The 20,846-nt window shown below is 46.4% G+C and overlaps 1 protein-coding gene across 1 annotated transcript in view; it reads left to right on the top strand.

Annotated features, from left to right (window-relative positions):
- Window positions 1–5: 5 nt before the first annotated feature.
- The window catches only part of ap5z1 (adaptor related protein complex 5 subunit zeta 1), a gene marked incomplete at both ends in the record, with an annotated part of 53,269 nt that continues 32,428 nt past the window's right edge, over window positions 6–20,846 (top strand). The window contains 3 exons of the mRNA XM_084190757.1: window positions 6–150; window positions 12,603–12,715; window positions 12,852–13,026. Coding sequence (XP_084046883.1) covers window positions 6–150; window positions 12,603–12,715; window positions 12,852–13,026 — 433 coding nt within the window. The remainder of the gene's footprint in view (window positions 151–12,602; window positions 12,716–12,851; window positions 13,027–20,846) is intronic.

Below are 20,846 nucleotides of genomic sequence, written 5' to 3'. Positions count from 1 at the left end.
CTCAGGCGGGGTCTAAAGAAGACCTGTCAGCGCTCTCCTCTCTCCTCCTTCGAAGTCTGGAGGGACGACCAGCAGGCACACACTCTCACCTTCACATTCTGCCTCTTCTAAACACCATCATCACCTACTGCCCAGAGAGCCTTACTGAAGGTAACACACAGGCATGGATCTGTGCGTGAGAAATTGCATAGAGCTTGTGATTGTTATTCTCCCGTGTGTGTGTGTGTGTGTGTGTGTGTGTGTGTGTGTGTGTGTGTTTCTGTGTCTGTCGTTCTCAGCAAACGTCAAAGCAGTAACTCGCTCCTTCAGTTTCATGCTCTACAACTCTCAAACTAAACTCTGGACCTAGAAGCCAGTTCCACTCCTTCATGTCTTTGTTCCTCTAATCAGGGACTGATTTTATACCTGGGACACCAGGTGGGTGCAATTCATGATCAGGTAGAACAGAGAACCAGCAGGCTCCAGACCTCGTAGGGTCAGAGTTGAATACCCCTGGCCTACAACATCCGTAGAGTACGACCCTACCTCATACAGGAAGCGGCGCAGGTTCTAATTCAGGGACTTGTCTTCTCCCGTCTGGACTACTGCAACTCGCTGTTGGCTGGGCTCTCCGGTTGTGCCATCAAACCCCTTCAACCTATCCAGAACGCTGCAGCCTGGTTTCAACCTTCCCAAGTTCTCCCATGTCACCCCGCTCCTCCGCACACTCCACTGGCTTCCAGTTGAAGCTCACATCCACTATTAGACCATGGTGCTTACCTACGGAGCAGCAAGAGGAACTGCCCCTCCCTACCTTCAGGCTATGCTCAAACCCTACACCCCAACCTGAGTCCCTACCTTCAAGCTATGCTCCAACCCTACACCCCAACCTGAGTCCCTACCTTCAGGCTATGCTCCAACCCTACACCCCAACCTGAGTCCCTACCTTCAGGCTATGCTCCAACCCTACACCCCGACCTGAGTCCCTACCTTCAGGCTATGCTCCAACCCTACACCCCAACCTGAGTCCCTACCTTCAGGCTATGCTCCAACCCTACACCCCAACCTGAGTCCCTACCTTCAGGCTATGCTCCAACCCTACACCCCAACCTGAGTCCCTACCTTCAGGCTATGCTCCAACCCTACACCCCAACCTGAGTCCCTACCTTCAGGCTATGCTCCAACCCTACACCCCAACCTGAGTCCCTACCTTCAGGCTATGCTCCAACCCTACACCCCAACCTGAGTCCCTACCTTCAGGCTATGCTCCAACCCTACACCCCAACCTGAGTCCCTACCTTCAGGCTATGCTCCAACCCTACACCCCAACCTGAGTCCTTACCTTCAGGCTATGCTCCAACCCTACACCCCAACCTGAGTCCCTACCTTCAGGCTATGCTCCAACCCTACACCCCAACCTGAGTCCCTACCTTCAGGCTATGCTCCAACCCTACACCCCAACCTGAGTCCCTACCTTCAGGCTATGCTCCAACCCTACACCCCAACCTGAGTCCCTACCTTCAGGCTATGCTCCAACCCTACACCCCAACCTGAGTCCCTACCTTCAGGCTATGCTCCAACCCCTACACCCCAACCTGAGTCCCTACCTTCAGGCTATGCTCCAACCCTACACCCCAACCTGAGTCCCTACCTTCAGGCTATGCTCCAACCCTACACCCCAACCTGAGTCCCTACCTTCAGGCTATGCTCCAACCCTACACCCCAACCTGAGTCCCTACCTTCAGGCTATGCTCCAACCCTACACCCCAACCTGAGTCCCTACCTTCAGGCTATGCTCCAACCCTACACCCCAACCTGAGTCCCTACCTTCAGGCTATGCTCCAACCCTACACCCCAACCTGAGTCCCTACCTTCAGGCTATGCTCCAACCCTACACCCCAACCTGAGTCCCTACCTTCAGGCTATGCTCCAACCCTACACCCCAACCTGAGTCCCTACCTTCAGGCTATGCTCCAACCCTACACCCCAACCTGAGTCCCTACCTTCAGGCTATGCTCCAACCCTACACCCCAACCTGAGTCCCTACCTTCAGGCTATGCTCCAACCCTACACCCCAACCCGAGCACTCCGTTCTGCCACCTCTGGTCTCTTGACCCTCCCACCCCTATGAGAGGTCAGCTCCCACTCAGCCCAGTCCCAGCTCTTCTCTGTCCTGGCACCCCAATGGTGGAACCATTTCCCCCCTGAAGCTAGGACAGCAGAGTCCCTGCCCATCTTCCCAAAACATCAGACTCTGCTCATAGCTACTTTGTTGTTGTCCCACCTAGCTGTCTTAATGTGAATATACTAACTACTGTAATATGTGGTTGTCCCACCTAGCTGTCTTAATATGAATATACTAACTACTGTAATATGTGGTTGTCCCACCTAGCTGTCTTAATGTGAATATACTAACTACTGTAATATGTGGTTGTCCCACCTAGCTATCTTAATGTGAATATACTAACTACTGTAATATGTGGTTGTCCCACCTAGCTATCTTAATATGAATATACTAACTACTGTAATATGTGGTTGTCCCACCTAGCTATCTTAATGTGAATATACTAACTACTGTAATATGTGGTTGTACCACCTAGCTATCTTAATATGAATATACTAACTACTGTAATATGTGGTTGTCCCACCTAGCTATCTTAATGTGAATATACTAACTACTGTAATATGTGGTTGTCCCACCTAGCTGTCTTAATATGAATATACTAACTACTGTAATATGTGGTTGTCCCACCTAGCTGTCTTAATATGAATATACTAACTACTGTAATATGTGGTTGTCCCACCTAGCTGTCTTAATATGAATATACTAACTACTGTAATATGTGGTTGTCCCACCTAGCTGTCTTAATATGAATATACTAACTACTGTAATATGTGGTTGTCCCACCTAGCTGTCTTAATGTGAATATACTAACTACTGTAATATGTGGTTGTCCCACCTAGCTATCTTAATATGAATATACTAACTACTGTAATATGTGGTTGTCCCACCTAGCTGTCTTAATGTGAATATACTAACTACTGTAATATGTGGTTGTCCCACCTAGCTATCTTAATGTGAATATACTAACTACTGTAATATGTGGTTGTCCCACCTAGCTGTCTTAATGTGAATATACTAACTACTGTAATATGTGGTTGTCCCACCTAGCTGTCTTAATGTGAATATACTAACTACTGTAATATGTGGTTGTCCCACCTAGCTATCTTAATGTGAATATACTAACTACTGTAATATGTGGTTGTCCCACCTAGCTATCTTAATGTGAATATACTAACTACTGTAATATGTGGTTGTCCCACCTAGCTATCTTAATATGAATATACTAACTACTGTAATATGTGGTTGTACCACCTAGCTGTCTTAATGTGAATATACTAACTACTGTAATATGTGGTTGTCCCACCTAGCTATCTTAATGTGAATATACTAACTACTGTAATATGTGGTTGTCCCACCTAGCTATCTTAATGTGAATATACTAACTACTGTAATATGTGGTTGTACCACCTAGCTATCTTAATGTGAATATACTAACTACTGTAATATGTGGTTGTCCCACCTAGCTGTCTTAATGTGAATATACTAACTACTGTAATATGTGGTTGTCCCACCTAGCTATCTTAATGTGAATATACTAACTACTGTAATATGTGGTTGTCCCACCTAGCTGTCTTAATATGAATATACTAACTACTGTAATATGTGGTTGTACCACCTAGCTGTCTTAATATGAATATACTAACTACTGTAATATGTGGTTGTCCCACCTAGCTATCTTAATGTGAATATACTAACTACTGTAATATGTGGTTGTCCCACCTAGCTATCTTAATGTGAATATACTAACTACTGTAATATGTGGTTGTACCACCTAGCTATCTTAATATGAATATACTAACTACTGTAATATGTGGTTGTCCCACCTAGCTGTCTTAATATGAATATACTAACTACTGTAATATGTGGTTGTCCCACCTAGCTATCTTAATATGAATATACTAACTACTGTAATATGTGGTTGTCCCACCTAGCTATCTTAATGTGAATATACTAACTACTGTAATATGTGGTTGTCCCACCTAGCTGTCTTAATATGAATATACTAACTACTGTAATATGTGGTTGTCCCACCTAGCTATCTTAATATGAATATACTAACTACTGTAATATGTGGTTGTCCCACCTAGCTATCTTAATATGAATATACTAACTACTGTAATATGTGGTTGTCCCACCTAGCTATCTTAATGTGAATATACTAACTACTGTAATATGTGGTTGTACCACCTAGCTATCTTAATATGAATATACTAACTACTGTAATATGTGGTTGTCCCACCTAGCTATCTTAATATGAATATACTAACTACTGTAATATGTGGTTGTCCCAACTAGCTGTCTTAATGTGAATATACTAACTACTGTAATATGTGGTTGTCCCACCTAGCTGTCTTAATATGAATATACTAACTACTGTAATATGTGGTTGTCCCACCTAGCTATCTTAATATGAATATACTAACTACTGTAATATGTGGTTGTACCACCTAGCTATCTTAATATGAATATACTAACTACTGTAATATGTGGTTGTCCCACCTAGCTGTCTTAATGTGAATATACTAACTACTGTAATATGTGGTTGTCCCACCTAGCTGTCTTAATATGAATATACTAACTACTGTAATATGTGGTTGTCCCACCTAGCTATCTTAATATGAATATACTAACTACTGTAATATGTGGTTGTCCCACCTAGCTATCTTAATATGAATATACTAACTACTGTAATATGTGGTTGTCCCAACTAGCTGTCTTAATGTGAATATACTAACTACTGTAATATGTGGTTGTCCCACCTAGCTGTCTTAATATGAATATACTAACTACTGTAATATGTGGTTGTCCCACCTAGCTATCTTAATATGAATATACTAACTACTGTAATATGTGGTTGTACCACCTAGCTATCTTAATGTGAATATACTAACTACTGTAATATGTGGTTGTCCCACCTAGCTATCTTAATATGAATATACTAACTACTGTAATATGTGGTTGTCCCACCTAGCTGTCTTAATGTGAATATACTAACTACTGTAATATGTGGTTGTCCCACCTAGCTGTCTTAATATGAATATACTAACTACTGTAATATGTGGTTGTCCCACCTAGCTGTCTTAATATGAATATACTAACTACTGTAATATGTGGTTGTCCCACCTAGCTGTCTTAATGTGAATATACTAACTACTGTAATATGTGGTTGTCCCACCTAGCTGTCTTAATGTGAATATACTAACTACTGTAATATGTGGTTGTCCCACCTAGCTGTCTTAATGTGAATATACTAACTACTGTAATATGTGGTTGTCCCACCTAGCTATCTTAATGTGAATATACTAACTACTGTAATATGTGGTTGTCCCACCTAGCTATCTTAATATGAATATACTAACTACTGTAATATGTGGTTGTCCCACCTAGCTATCTTAATATGAATATACTAACTACTGTAATATGTGGTTGTCCCACCTAGCTATCTTAATGTGAATATACTAACTACTGTAATATGTGGTTGTCCCACCTAGCTATCTTAATGTGAATATACTAACTACTGTAATATGTGGTTGTCCCACCTAGCTATCTTAATGTGAATATACTAACTACTGTAATATGTGGTTGTCCCACCTAGCTATCTTAATATGAATATACTAACTACTGTAATATGTGGTTGTACCACCTAGCTGTCTTAATGTGAATATACTAACTACTGTAATATGTGGTTGTCCCACCTAGCTATCTTAATGTGAATATACTAACTACTGTAATATGTGGTTGTCCCACCTAGCTATCTTAATGTGAATATACTAACTACTGTAATATGTGGTTGTCCCACCTAGCTATCTTAATGTGAATATACTAACTACTGTAATATGTGGTTGTACCACCTAGCTATCTTAATGTGAATATACTAACTACTGTAATATGTGGTTGTCCCACCTAGCTATCTTAATGTGAATATACTAACTACTGTAATATGTGGTTGTACCACCTAGCTATCTTAATGTGAATATACTAACTACTGTAATATGTGGTTGTCCCACCTAGCTGTCTTAATATGAATATACTAACTACTGTAATATGTGGTTGTCCCACCTAGCTGTCTTAATATGAATATACTAACTACTGTAATATGTGGTTGTCCCACCTAGCGGTCTTAATGTGAATATACTAACTACTGTAATATGTGGTTGTCCCACCTAGCTGTCTTAATATGAATATACTAACTACTGTAATATATGGTTGTCCCACCTAGCTGTCTTAATGTGAATATACTAACTACTGTAATATGTGGTTGTCCCACCTAGCTATCTTAATATGAATATACTAACTACTGTAATATGTGGTTGTCCCACCTAGCTGTCTTAATATGAATATACTAACTACTGTAATATGTGGTTGTACCACCTAGCTGTCTTAATATGAATATACTAACTACTGTAATATGTGGTTGTCCCACCTAGCTATCTTAATGTGAATATACTAACTACTGTAATATGTGGTTGTCCCACCTAGCTATCTTAATGTGAATATACTAACTACTGTAATATGTGGTTGTACCACCTAGCTATCTTAATATGAATATACTAACTACTGTAATATGTGGTTGTCCCACCTAGCTATCTTAATATGAATATACTAACTACTGTAATATGTGGTTGTCCCAACTAGCTGTCTTAATGTGAATATACTAACTACTGTAATATGTGGTTGTCCCACCTAGCTGTCTTAATATGAATATACTAACTACTGTAATATGTGGTTGTCCCACCTAGCTATCTTAATATGAATATACTAACTACTGTAATATGTGGTTGTACCACCTAGCTATCTTAATGTGAATATACTAACTACTGTAATATGTGGTTGTCCCACCTAGCTATCTTAATATGAATATACTAACTACTGTAATATGTGGTTGTCCCACCTAGCTGTCTTAATGTGAATATACTAACTACTGTAATATGTGGTTGTCCCACCTAGCTGTCTTAATATGAATATACTAACTACTGTAATATGTGGTTGTCCCACCTAGCTGTCTTAATATGAATATACTAACTACTGTAATATGTGGTTGTCCCACCTAGCTGTCTTAATGTGAATATACTAACTACTGTAATATGTGGTTGTCCCACCTAGCTGTCTTAATGTGAATATACTAACTACTGTAATATGTGGTTGTCCCACCTAGCTGTCTTAATGTGAATATACTAACTACTGTAATATGTGGTTGTCCCACCTAGCTATCTTAATGTGAATATACTAACTACTGTAATATGTGGTTGTCCCACCTAGCTATCTTAATATGAATATACTAACTACTGTAATATGTGGTTGTCCCACCTAGCTGTCTTAATGTGAATATACTAACTACTGTAATATGTGGTTGTCCCACCTAGCTATCTTAATATGAATATACTAACTACTGTAATATGTGGTTGTCCCACCTAGCTGTCTTAATATGAATATACTAACTACTGTAATATGTGGTTGTACCACCTAGCTGTCTTAATATGAATATACTAACTACTGTAATATGTGGTTGTCCCACCTAGCTATCTTAATATGAATATACTAACTACTGTAATATGTGGTTGTACCACCTAGCTGTCTTAATGTGAATATACTAACTACTGTAATATGTGGTTGTCTCACCTAGCTATCTTAATGTGAATATACTAACTACTGTAATATGTGGTTGTCCCACCTAGCTATCTTAATGTGAATATACTAACTACTGTAATATGTGGTTGTCCCACCTAGCTATCTTAATGTGAATATACTAACTACTGTAATATGTGGTTGTACCACCTAGCTATCTTAATGTGAATATACTAACTACTGTAATATGTGGTTGTCCCACCTAGCTGTCTTAATATGAATATACTAACTACTGTAATATGTGGTTGTCCCACCTAGCTGTCTTAATATGAATATACTAACTACTGTAATATGTGGTTGTCCCACCTAGCTGTCTTAATATGAATATACTAACTACTGTAATATGTGGTTGTCCCACCTAGCGGTCTTAATGTGAATATACTAACTACTGTAATATGTGGTTGTCCCACCTAGCTGTCTTAATATGAATATACTAACTACTGTAATATGTGGTTGTCCCACCTAGCTGTCTTAATGTGAATATACTAACTACTGTAATATGTGGTTGTCCCACCTAGCTATCTTAATATGAATATACTAACTACTGTAATATGTGGTTGTCCCACCTAGCTGTCTTAATATGAATATACTAACTACTGTAATATGTGGTTGTACCACCTAGCTGTCTTAATATGAATATACTAACTACTGTAATATGTGGTTGTCCCACCTAGCTATCTTAATGTGAATATACTAACTACTGTAATATGTGGTTGTCCCACCTAGCTATCTTAATGTGAATATACTAACTACTGTAATATGTGGTTGTACCACCTAGCTATCTTAATATGAATATACTAACTACTGTAATATGTGGTTGTCCCACCTAGCTGTCTTAATATGAATATACTAACTACTGTAATATGTGGTTGTCCCACCTAGCTATCTTAATATGAATATACTAACTACTGTAATATGTGGTTGTCCCACCTAGCTATCTTAATGTGAATATACTAACTACTGTAATATGTGGTTGTCCCACCTAGCTGTCTTAATATGAATATACTAACTACTGTAATATGTGGTTGTCCCACCTAGCTATCTTAATATGAATATACTAACTACTGTAATATGTGGTTGTCCCACCTAGCTATCTTAATATGAATATACTAACTACTGTAATATGTGGTTGTCCCACCTAGCTATCTTAATGTGAATATACTAACTACTGTAATATGTGGTTGTACCACCTAGCTATCTTAATATGAATATACTAACTACTGTAATATGTGGTTGTCCCACCTAGCTATCTTAATATGAATATACTAACTACTGTAATATGTGGTTGTCCCAACTAGCTGTCTTAATGTGAATATACTAACTACTGTAATATGTGGTTGTCCCACCTAGCTGTCTTAATATGAATATACTAACTACTGTAATATGTGGTTGTACCACCTAGCTATCTTAATGTGAATATACTAACTACTGTAATATGTGGTTGTCCCACCTAGCTATCTTAATATGAATATACTAACTACTGTAATATGTGGTTGTCCCACCTAGCTGTCTTAATGTGAATATACTAACTACTGTAATATGTGGTTGTCCCACCTAGCTGTCTTAATATGAATATACTAACTACTGTAATATGTGGTTGTCCCACCTAGCTATCTTAATATGAATATACTAACTACTGTAATATGTGGTTGTCCCACCTAGCTATCTTAATGTGAATATACTAACTACTGTAATATGTGGTTGTACCACCTAGCTATCTTAATATGAATATACTAACTACTGTAATATGTGGTTGTCCCACCTAGCTATCTTAATATGAATATACTAACTACTGTAATATGTGGTTGTCCCAACTAGCTGTCTTAATGTGAATATACTAACTACTGTAATATGTGGTTGTCCCACCTAGCTGTCTTAATATGAATATACTAACTACTGTAATATGTGGTTGTCCCACCTAGCTATCTTAATATGAATATACTAACTACTGTAATATGTGGTTGTACCACCTAGCTATCTTAATGTGAATATACTAACTACTGTAATATGTGGTTGTCCCACCTAGCTATCTTAATATGAATATACTAACTACTGTAATATGTGGTTGTCCCACCTAGCTGTCTTAATGTGAATATACTAACTACTGTAATATGTGGTTGTCCCACCTAGCTGTCTTAATATGAATATACTAACTACTGTAATATGTGGTTGTCCCACCTAGCTGTCTTAATATGAATATACTAACTACTGTAATATGTGGTTGTCCCACCTAGCTGTCTTAATGTGAATATACTAACTACTGTAATATGTGGTTGTCCCACCTAGCTGTCTTAATGTGAATATACTAACTACTGTAATATGTGGTTGTCCCACCTAGCTGTCTTAATGTGAATATACTAACTACTGTAATATGTGGTTGTCCCACCTAGCTATCTTAATGTGAATATACTAACTACTGTAATATGTGGTTGTCCCACCTAGCTATCTTAATATGAATATACTAACTACTGTAATATGTGGTTGTCCCACCTAGCTATCTTAATATGAATATACTAACTACTGTAATATGTGGTTGTCCCACCTAGCTATCTTAATGTGAATATACTAACTACTGTAATATGTGGTTGTCCCACCTAGCTATCTTAATATGTATATACTAACTACTGTAATATGTGGTTGTACCACCTAGCTATCTTAATATGAATATACTAACTACTGTAATATGTGGTTGTCCCACCTAGCTATCTTAATATGAATATACTAACTACTGTAATATGTGGTTGTCCCACCTAGCTGTCTTAATATGAATATAATAACTACTGTAATATGTGGTTGTCCCACCTAGCTATCTTAATGTGAATATACTAACTACTGTAATATGTGGTTGTCCCACCTAGCTATCTTAATGTGAATATACTAACTACTGTAATATGTGGTTGTCCTACCTAGCTATCTTAATATGAATATACTAACTACTGTAATATGTGGTTGTCCCACCTAGCTATCTTAATATGAATATACTAACTACTGTAATATGTGGTTGTCCCACCTAGCTATCTTAATATGAATATACTAACTACTGTAATATGTGGTTGTCCCACCTAGCTATCTTATTATGAATATACTAACTACTGAGATATGTGGTTGTCCCACCTAGCTATCTTAATATGAATATACTAACTACTGTAATATGTGGTTGTCCCACCTAGCTATCTTAATATGAATATACTAACTACTGTAATATGTGGTTGTACCACCTAGCTATCTTAATGTGAATATACTAACTACTGTAATATGTGGTTGTACCACCTAGCTATCTTAATGTGAATATACTAACTACTGTAATATGTGGTTGTCCCACCTAGCTGTCTTAATGTGAATATACTAACTACTGTAATATGTGGTTGTCCTACCTAGCTATCTTAATATGAATATACTAACTACTGTAATATGTGGTTGTCCCACCTAGCTATCTTAATATGAATATACTAACTACTGTAATATGTGGTTGTCCCACCTAGCTATCTTAATATGAATATACTAACTACTGTAATATGTGGTTGTCCCACCTAGCTATCTTATTATGAATATACTAACTACTGAGATATGTGGTTGTCCCACCTAGCTATCTTAATATGAATATACTAACTACTGTAATATGTGGTTGTCCCACCTAGCTGTCTTAATATGAATATACTAACTACTGTAATATGTGGTTGTACCACCTAGCTATCTTAATATGAATATACTAACTACTGTAATATGTGGTTGTACCACCTAGCTATCTTAATATGAATATACTAACTACTGTAATATGTGGTTGTCCCACCTAGCTGTCTTAATATGAATATACTAACTACTGTAATATGTGGTTGTACCACCTAGATATCTTAATATGAATATACTAACTACTGTAATATGTGGTTGTCCCACCTAGCTGTCTTAATATGAATATACTAACTACTGTAATATGTGGTTGTACCACCTAGATATCTTAATATGAATATACTAACTACTGTAATATGTGGTTGTCCCACCTAGCTGTCTTAATGTGAATATACTAACTACTGTAATATGTGGTTGTCCCACCTAGCTGTCTTAATGTGAATATACTAACTACTGTAATATGTGGTTGTCCCACCTAGCTATCTTAATGTGAATATACTAACTACTGTAATATGTGGTTGTCCCACCTAGCTATCTTAATATGAATATACTAACTACTGTAATATGTGGTTGTCCCACCTAGCTGTCTTAATATGAATATACTAACTACTGTAATATGTGGTTGTCCCACCTAGCTGTCTTAATATGAATATACTAACTACTGTAATATGTGGTTGTCCCACCTAGCTATCTTAATATGAATATACTAACTACTGTAATATGTGGTTGTCCCACCTAGCTATCTTAATGTGAATATACTAACTACTGTAATATGTGGTTGTCCCACCTAGCTATCTTAATGTGAATATACTAACTACTGTAATATGTGGTTGTCCCACCTAGCTATCTTAATGTGAATATACTAACTACTGTAATATGTGGTTGTCCCACCTAGCTGTCTTAATGTGAATATACTAACTACTGTAATATGTGGTTGTCCCACCTAGCTGTCTTAATGTGAATATACTAACTACTGTAATATGTGGTTGTCCCACCTAGCTATCTTAATGTGAATATACTAACTACTGTAATATGTGGTTGTCCCACCTAGCTATCTTAATGTGAATATACTAACTACTGTAATATGTGGTTGTCCCACCTAGCTGTCTTAATGTGAATATACTAACTACTGTAATATGTGGTTGTCCCACCTAGCTATCTTAATGTGAATATACTAACTGTATGTCTCTCTGGATAAGAGCGTCTGCTAAATGACTAAAATGTAAGTGTGTGTGTTTGTGTGTAGATCATGTGACCCTGCTCAGTAAGAGGCTTGTTGATTGGCTGCGCTACGCCAGCGTTCAGCAGGGAGGTGTGGCTTCGTCAGGAGGGTTTTTCACTGGCCCTCGAATACGTCAGGTGACCTCTAATCAACCAATCAAATCACTGCATATTTTTACATGCACAACTGTAATGAACTACTCTTTTCTAAATTGTGTGTGTGTGTGTGTGTGTGTGTGTGTGTGTGTGTGTGTGTGTGTGTGTGTGTGTGTAGCCGGGGCAGGTGGCGGAGCTGGATGGGTGTGTGTGTGGGGACTTCTTCACGGTGCTGTGTGTCAGCCAAGCCTTCTCAGACGACCAATGGATGAACCTCTACAGTTTCTCTCTGCTACGCCATTGGCTGATCACATACCACAATGCAACCGACGGCAACACCAGCACAGACGCAGGTGTGTTAAGATGTGAATGTGAGACTGACTGGCTCCAGACTGACTGGCTGGTTCCCCTGTAGTCTGTTAGCTCCAGACTGACTGGCTGTCCTGTTGGGTTGTTCCCCTGTAGTCTCCAGACTGACTGGCTGTCCTGTTGGGTTGTTCCCCTGTAGTCTGTTAGCTCCAGACTGACTGGCTGTCCTGTTGGGTTGTTCCCCTGTAGTCTCCAGACTGACTGGCTGTCCTGTTGGGTTGTTCCCCTGTAGTCTGTTAGCTCCAGACTGACTGGCTGTCCTGTTGGGTTGTTCCCCTGTAGTCTGTTAGCTCCAGACTGACTGGCTGTCCTGTTGGGTTGTTCCCCTGTAGTCTCCAGACTGACTGGCTGTCCTGTTGGGTTGTTCCCCTGTAGTCTCCAGACTGACTGGCTGTCCTGTTGGGTTGTTCCCCTGTAGTCTCCAGACTGACTGGCTGTCCTGTTGGGTTGTTCCCCTGTAGTCTCCAGACTGACTGGCTGTCCTGTTGGGTTATTCCCCTGTAGTCTGTTAGCTCCAGACTGACTGGCTGTCCTGTTGGGTTGTTCCCCTGTAGTCTGTTAGCTCCAGACTGACTGGCTGTCCTGTTGGGTTGTTCCCCTGTAGTCTCCAGACTGACTGGCTGTCCTGTTGGGTTGTTCCCCTGTAGTCTCCAGACTGACTGGCTGTCCTGTTGGGTTGTTCCCCTGTAGTCTGTTAGCTCCAGACTGACTGGCTGTCCTGTTGGGTTGTTCCCCTGTAGTCTCCAGACTGACTGGCTGTCCTGTTGGGTTGTTCCCCTGTAGTCTCCAGACTGACTGGCTGTCCTGTTGGGTTGTTCCCCTGTAGTCTGTTAGCTCCAGACTGACTGGCTGTCCTGTTGGGTTGTTCCCCTGTAGTCTCCAGACTGACTGGCTGTCCTGTTGGGTTGTTCCCCTGTAGTCTCCAGACTGACTGGCTGTCCTGTTGGGTTGTTCCCCTGTAGTCTCCAGACTGACTGGCTGTCCTGTTGGGTTGTTCCCCTGTAGTCTGTTAGCTCCAGACTGACTGGCTGTCCTGTTGGGTTGTTCCCCTGTAGTCTCCAGACTGACTGGCTGTCCTGTTGGGTTGTTCCCCTGTAGTCTGTTAGCTCCAGACTGACTGGCTGTCCTGTTGGGTTGTTCCCCTGTAGTCTCCAGACTGACTGGCTGTCCTGTTGGGTTGTTCCCCTGTAGTCTCCAGACTGACTGGCTGTCCTGTTGGGTTGTTCCCCTGTAGTCTGTTAGCTCCAGACTGACTGGCTGTCCTGTTGGGTTGTTCCCCTGTAGTCTCCAGACTGACTGGCTGTCCTGTTGGGTTGTTCCCCTGTAGTCTCCAGACTGACTGGCTGTCCTGTTGGGTTGTTCCCCTGTAGTCTCCAGACTGACTGGCTGTCCTGTTGGGTTGTTCCCCTGTAGTCTCCAGACTGACTGGCTGTCCTGTTGGGTTGTTCCCCTGTAGTCTGTTAGCTCCAGACTGACTGGCTGTCCTGTTGGGTTGTTCCCCTGTAGTCTCCAGACTGACTGGCTGTCCTGTTGGGTTGTTCCCCTGTAGTCTCCAGACTGACTGGCTGTCCTGTTGGGTTGTTCCCCTGTAGTCTGTTAGCTCCAGACTGACTGGCTGTCCTGTTGGGTTGTTCCCCTGTAGTCTGTTAGCTCCAGACTGACTGGCTGTCCTGTTGGGTTGTTCCCCTGTAGTCTCCAGACTGACTGGCTGTCCTGTTGGGTTGTTCCCCTGTAGTCTGTTAGCTCCAGACTGACTGGCTGTCCTGTTGGGTTGTTCCCCTGTAGTCTCCAGACTGACTGGCTGTCCTGTTGGGTTGTTCCCCTGTAGTCTCCAGACTGACTGGCTGTCCTGTTGGGTTGTTCCCCTGTAGTCTGTTAGCTCCAGACTGACTGGCTGTCCTGTTGGGTTGTTCCCCTGTAGTCTCCAGACTGACTGGCTGTCCTGTTGGGTTGTTCCCCTGTAGTCTCCAGACTGACTGGCTGTCCTGTTGGGTTGTTCCCCTGTAGTCTGTTAGCTCCAGACTGACTGGCTGTCCTGTTGGGTTGTTCCCCTGTAGTCTCCAGACTGACTGGCTGTCCTGTTGGGTTGTTCCCCTGTAGTCTCCAGACTGACTGGCTGTCCTGTTGGGTTGTTCCCCTGTAGTCTGTTAGCTCCAGACTGACTGGCTGTCCTGTTGGGTTGTTCCCCTGTAGTCTCCAGACTGACTGGCTGTCCTGTTGGGTTGTTCCCCTGTAGTCTGTTAGCTCCAGACTGACTGGCTGTCCTGTTGGGTTGTTCCCCTGTAGTCTCCAGACTGACTGGCTGTCCTGTTGGGTTGTTCCCCTGTAGTCTCCAGACTGACTGGCTGTCCTGTTGGGTTGTTCCCCTGTAGTCTCCAGCTCCAGACTGACTGGCTGTCCTGTTGGGTTGTTCCCCTGTAGTCTCCAGCTCCAGACTGACTGGCTGTCCTGTTGGGTTGTTCCCCTGTAGTCTCCAGACTGACTGGCTGTCCTGTTGGGTTGTTCCCCTGTAGTCTCCAGACTGACTGGCTGTCCTGTTGGGTTGTTCCCCTGTAGTCTCCAGACTGACTGGCTGTCCTGTTGGGTTGTTCCCCTGTAGTCTGTTAGCTCCAGACTGACTGGCTGTCCTGTTGGGTTGTTCCCCTGTAGTCTCCAGACTGACTGGCTGTCCTGTTGGGTTGTTCCCCTGTAGTCTCCAGACTGACTGGCTGTCCTGTTGGGTTGTTCCCCTGTAGTCTCCAGACTGACTGGCTGTCCTGTTGGGTTGTTCCCCTGTAGTCTGTTAGCTCCAGACTGACTGGCTGTCCTGTTGGGTTGTTCCCCTGTAGTCTCCAGACTGACTGGCTGTCCTGTTGGGTTGTTCCCCTGTAGTCTGTTAGCTCCAGACTGACTGGCTGTCCTGTTGGGTTGTTCCCCTGTAGTCTCCAGACTGACTGGCTGTCCTGTTGGGTTGTTCCCCTGTAGTCTGCAGACTGACTGGCTGTCCTGTTGGGTTGTTCCCCTGTAGTCTCCAGACTGACTGGCTGTCCTGTTGGGTTGTTCCCCTGTAGTCTCCAGACTGACTGGCTGTCCTGTTGGGTTGTTCTCCTGTAGTCTCCAGACTGACTGGCTGTCCTGTTGGGTTGTTCCCCTGTAGTCTGTTAGCTCCAGACTGACTGGCTGTCCTGTTGGGTTGTTCCCCTGTAGTCTCCAGACTGACTGGCTGTCCTGTTGGGTTGTTCCCCTGTAGTCTCCAGACTGACTGGCTGTCCTGTTGGGTTGTTCCCCTGTAGTCTGTTAGCTCCAGACTGACTGGCTGTCCTGTTGGGTTGTTCCCCTGTAGTCTCCAGACTGACTGGCTGTCCTGTTGGGTTGTTCCCCTGTAGTCTCCAGACTGACTGGCTGTCCTGTTGGGTTGTTCCCCTGTAGTCTGTTAGCTCCAGACTGACTGGCTGTCCTGTTGGGTTGTTCCCCTGTAGTCTCCAGACTGACTGGCTGTCCTGTTGGGTTGTTCCCCTGTAGTCTGTTAGCTCCAGACTGACTGGCTGTCCTGTTGGGTTGTTCCCCTGTAGTCTCCAGACTGACTGGCTGTCCTGTTGGGTTGTTCCCCTGTAGTCTGTTAGCTCCAGACTGACTGGCTGTCCTGTTGGGTTGTTCCCCTGTAGTCTCCAGACTGACTGGCTGTCCTGTTGGGTTGTTCCCCTGTAGTCTGTTAGCTCCAGACTGACTGGCTGTCCTGTTGGGTTGTTCCCCTGTAGTCTCCAGACTGACTGGCTGTCCTGTTGGGTTGTTCCCCTGTAGTCTCCAGACTGACTGGCTGTCCTGTTGGGTTGTTCCCCTGTAGTCTCCAGACTGACTGGCTGTCCTGTTGGGTTGTTCCCCTGTAGTCTCCAGACTGACTGGCTGTCCTGTTGGGTTGTTCCCCTGTAGTCTCCAGACTGACTGGCTGTCCTGTTGGGTTGTTCCCCTGTAGTCTCCAGACTGACTGGCTGTCCTGTTGGGTTGTTCCCCTGTAGTCTCCAGACTGACTGGCTGTCCTGTTGGGTTGTTCCCCTGTAGTCTCCAGACTGACTGGCTGTCCTGTTGGGTTGTTCCCCTGTAGTCTGTTAGCTCCAGACTGACTGGCTGTCCTGTTGGGTTGTTCCCCTGTAGTCTCCAGACTGACTGGCTGTCCTGTTGGGTTGTTCCCCTGTAGTCTCCAGACTGACTGGCTGTCCTGTTGGGTTGTTCCCCTGTAGTCTCCAGACTGACTGGCTGTCCTGTTGGGTTGTTCCCCTGTAGTCTCCAGACTGACTGGCTGTCCTGTTGGGTTGTTCCCCTGAGCAAGAGGCTACACATCCATACTGGTAGTAGGGTTAGGGCAAGAGGCTACACATCCATACTGGTAGTAGGACAGAGGGTTAGGGCAAGAGGCTACACATCCATACTGGTAGTAGGGTTAGGGCAAGAGGCTACACATCCATACTGGTAGTAGGACAGAGGGTTAGGGCAAAAGGCTACACATCCATACCGGTAGTAGGACAGAGGGTTAGGGCAAGAGGCTACACATCCATACTGGTAGTAGGACAGAGGGTTAGGGCAAGAGGCTACACATCCATACTGGTAGGGTTAGGGCAAGAGGCTACACATCCATACTGGTAGTAGGGCAGAGGGTTAGGGCAAGAGGCTACACATCCATACTGGTAGTAGGACAGAGGGTTAGGGCAAGAGGCTACACATCCATACTGGTAGTAGGACAGAGGGTTAGGGCAAGAGGCTACACATCCATACTGGTAGTAGGACAGAGGGTTAGGGCAAGAGGCTACACATCCATACTGGTAGTAGTCGGCCACGCGCCCCCAGTAGGCAACGACATGGGGGTCGGCCACGCGCCCCCAGTAGGCAACGACATGGGGGTCGGCCACGCGCCCCCAGTAGGCAACGACATGGGGGTCGGCCACGCGCCCCCAGTAGGCAACGACATGGGGGTCGGCCACGCGCCCCCAGTAGGCAACGACATGGGGGTCGGCCACGCGCCCCCAGTAGGCAACGACATGGGGGTTGGCCACGCGCCCCGAGTAGGCAACGACATGGGGGTTGGCCACGCGCCCAGAGTAGGCAACGACATGGGGGTCGGCCACGCTGCCTGTAGGCAACGACATGGGGGTCGGCCACGCGCCCCCAGTAGGCAACGACAGGCCACGCGCCCCCAGTAGGCAACGACATGGGGGTCGGCCACGCGCCCCCAGTAGGCAACGACATGGGGGTCGGCCACGCGCCCCGAGTAGGCAACGACATGGGGGTCGGCCACGCGCCCCGAGTAGGCAACGACATGGGGGTCGGCCACGCGCCCCCAGTAGGCAACGACATGGGGGTCGGCCACGCGCCCCCAGTAGGCAACGACATGGGGGTCGGCCACGCGCCCCGAGTAGGCAACGACATGGGGGTCGGCCACGCGCCCCCAGTAGGCAACGACATGGGGGTCGGCCACGCGCCCCCAGTAGGCAACGACATGGGGGTCGACCACGCGCCCCCAGTAGGCAACGACATGGGGGTCGGCCACGCGCCCCGAGTAGGCAACGACATGGGGGTCGGCCACGCGCCCCCAGTAGGCAACGACATGGGGGTCGGCCACGCGCCCCCAGTAGGCAACGACATGGGGGTCGGCCACGCGCCCCTCAGTAGGCAACGACATGGGGGTCGGCCACGCGCCCCCAGTAGGCAACGACATGGGGGTCGGCCACGCGCCCCCAGTAGGCAACGACATGGGGGTCGGCCACGCGCCCCCAGTAGGCAACGACATGGGGGTCGGCCACGCGCCCCCAGTAGGCAACGACATGGGGGTCGGCCACGCGCCCCCAGTAGGCAACGACAGGCCACGCGCCCCCAGTAGGCAACAACATGGGGGTCGGCCACGCGCCCGCAGTAGGCAACGACATGGGGGTCGGCCACGCGCCCCCAGTAGGCAACGACATGGGGGTCGGCCACGCGTCCCCAGTAGGCAACGACATGGGGGTCGGCCACGCGCCCCCAGTAGGCAACGACATGGGGGTCGGCCACGCGCCCCCAGTAGGCAACGACATGGGGGTCGGCCACGCGCCCCGAGTAGGCAACGACATGGGGGTCGGCCACGCGCCCCCAGTAGGCAACGACATGGGGGTCGGCCACGCGCCCCCAGTAGGCAACGACATGGGGGTCGGCCACGCGCCCCGAGTAGGCAACGACATGGGGGTCGGCCACGCGTCCCCAGTAGGCAACGACATGGGGGTCGGCCACGCGCCCCCAGTAGGCAACGACATGGGGGTCGGCCACGCGCCCCCAGTAGGCAACGACATGGGGGTCGGCCACGCGCCCCCAGTAGGCAACGACATGGGGGTCGGCCACGCGCCCCCAGTAGGCAACGACATGGGGGTCGGCCACGCGCCCCGAGTAGGCAACGACATGGGGGTCGGCCTCGCGCCCCCAGTAGGCAACGACATGGGGGTCGGCCACGCGCCCCCAGTAGGCAACGACATTGGGGTCGGCCACGCGCCCCGAGTAGGCAACGACATGGGGGTCGGCCACGCGCCCCCAGTAGGCAACGACATGGGGGTCGGCCACGCGCCCCCAGTAGGCAACGACATGGGGGTCGGCCACGCGCCCCGAGTAGGCAACGACATGGGGGTCGGCCACGCGCCCCGAGTAGGCAACGACATGGGGGTCGGCCACGCGCCCCGAGTAGGCAACGACATGGGGGTCGGCCACGCGCCCCGAGTAGGCAACGACATGGGGGTCGGCCACGCGCCCCGAGTAGGCAACGACATGGGGGTCGGCCACGCGCCCCGAGTAGGCAACGACATGGGGGTCGGCCTCGCGCCCCGAGTAGGCAACGACATGGGGGTCGGCCACGCGCCCCGAGTAGGCAACGACATGGGGGTCGGCCACGCGCCCCCAGTAGGCAACGACATGGGGGTCGGCCACGCGCCCCCAGTAGGCAACGACATGGGGGTCGGCCACGCGCCCCGAGTAGGCAACGACATGGGGGTCGGCCACGCGCCCCGAGTAGGCAACGACATGGGGGTCGGCCACGCGCCCCCAGTAGGCAACGACATGGGGGTCGGCCACGCGCCCCCAGTAGGCAACGACATGGGGGTCGGCCACGCGCCCCGAGTAGGCAACGACATGGGGGTCGGCCACGCGCCCCGAGTAGGCAACGACATGGGGGTCGGCCACGCGCCCCCAGTAGGCAACGACATGGGGGTCGGCCACGCGCCCCGAGTAGGCAACGACATGGGGGTCGGCCACGCGCCCCCAGTAGGCAACGACATGGGGGTCGGCCACGCGCCCCCAGTAGGTAACGACATGGGGGTCGGCCACGCGCCCCCAGTAGGCAACGACATGGGGGTCGGCCACGCGCCCCGAGTAGGCAACGACATGTGTTTTTTTTATACCGATCTGTAAAACCTGTCTGGGACGGCTACATCAAACTCATGTAGTGTACATCTGGCTTACCTGTCTCTGATCAATCACACTGAATCACTAACTATTATTGATAACTGATCAGGTCCTCTGACTGGCCTGTTCTGGCTGACTGACTGGCTGACTGACTGGGCTGTTCTGGCTGACTGGGTTGAATGACTGACTTGCTGGCTGGCTGACTGTGTACTGGCTGACTTGCTGGCTGGCTGACTGTGTACTGGCTGACTTGCTGGCTGGCTGACTGTGTACTGGCTGACTTGCTGGCTGACTGACTGTGTAATGGCTGACTTGTTGGCTGACTGACTGTGTACTGGCTGACTTGCTGACTGTGTACTGGCTGACTTGCTGGCTGGCTGACTTGCTGGCTGGCTGGCTGTGTAATGGCTGA

This window comes from Coregonus lavaretus (genome assembly GCF_964263955.1).
Source record: "Coregonus lavaretus genome assembly, contig: HAP1_SCAFFOLD_145, whole genome shotgun sequence".
NCBI lineage: Eukaryota > Metazoa > Chordata > Actinopteri > Salmoniformes > Salmonidae > Coregonus > Coregonus lavaretus.
This window is presented reverse-complemented; position numbering and strand designations above follow the sequence as displayed.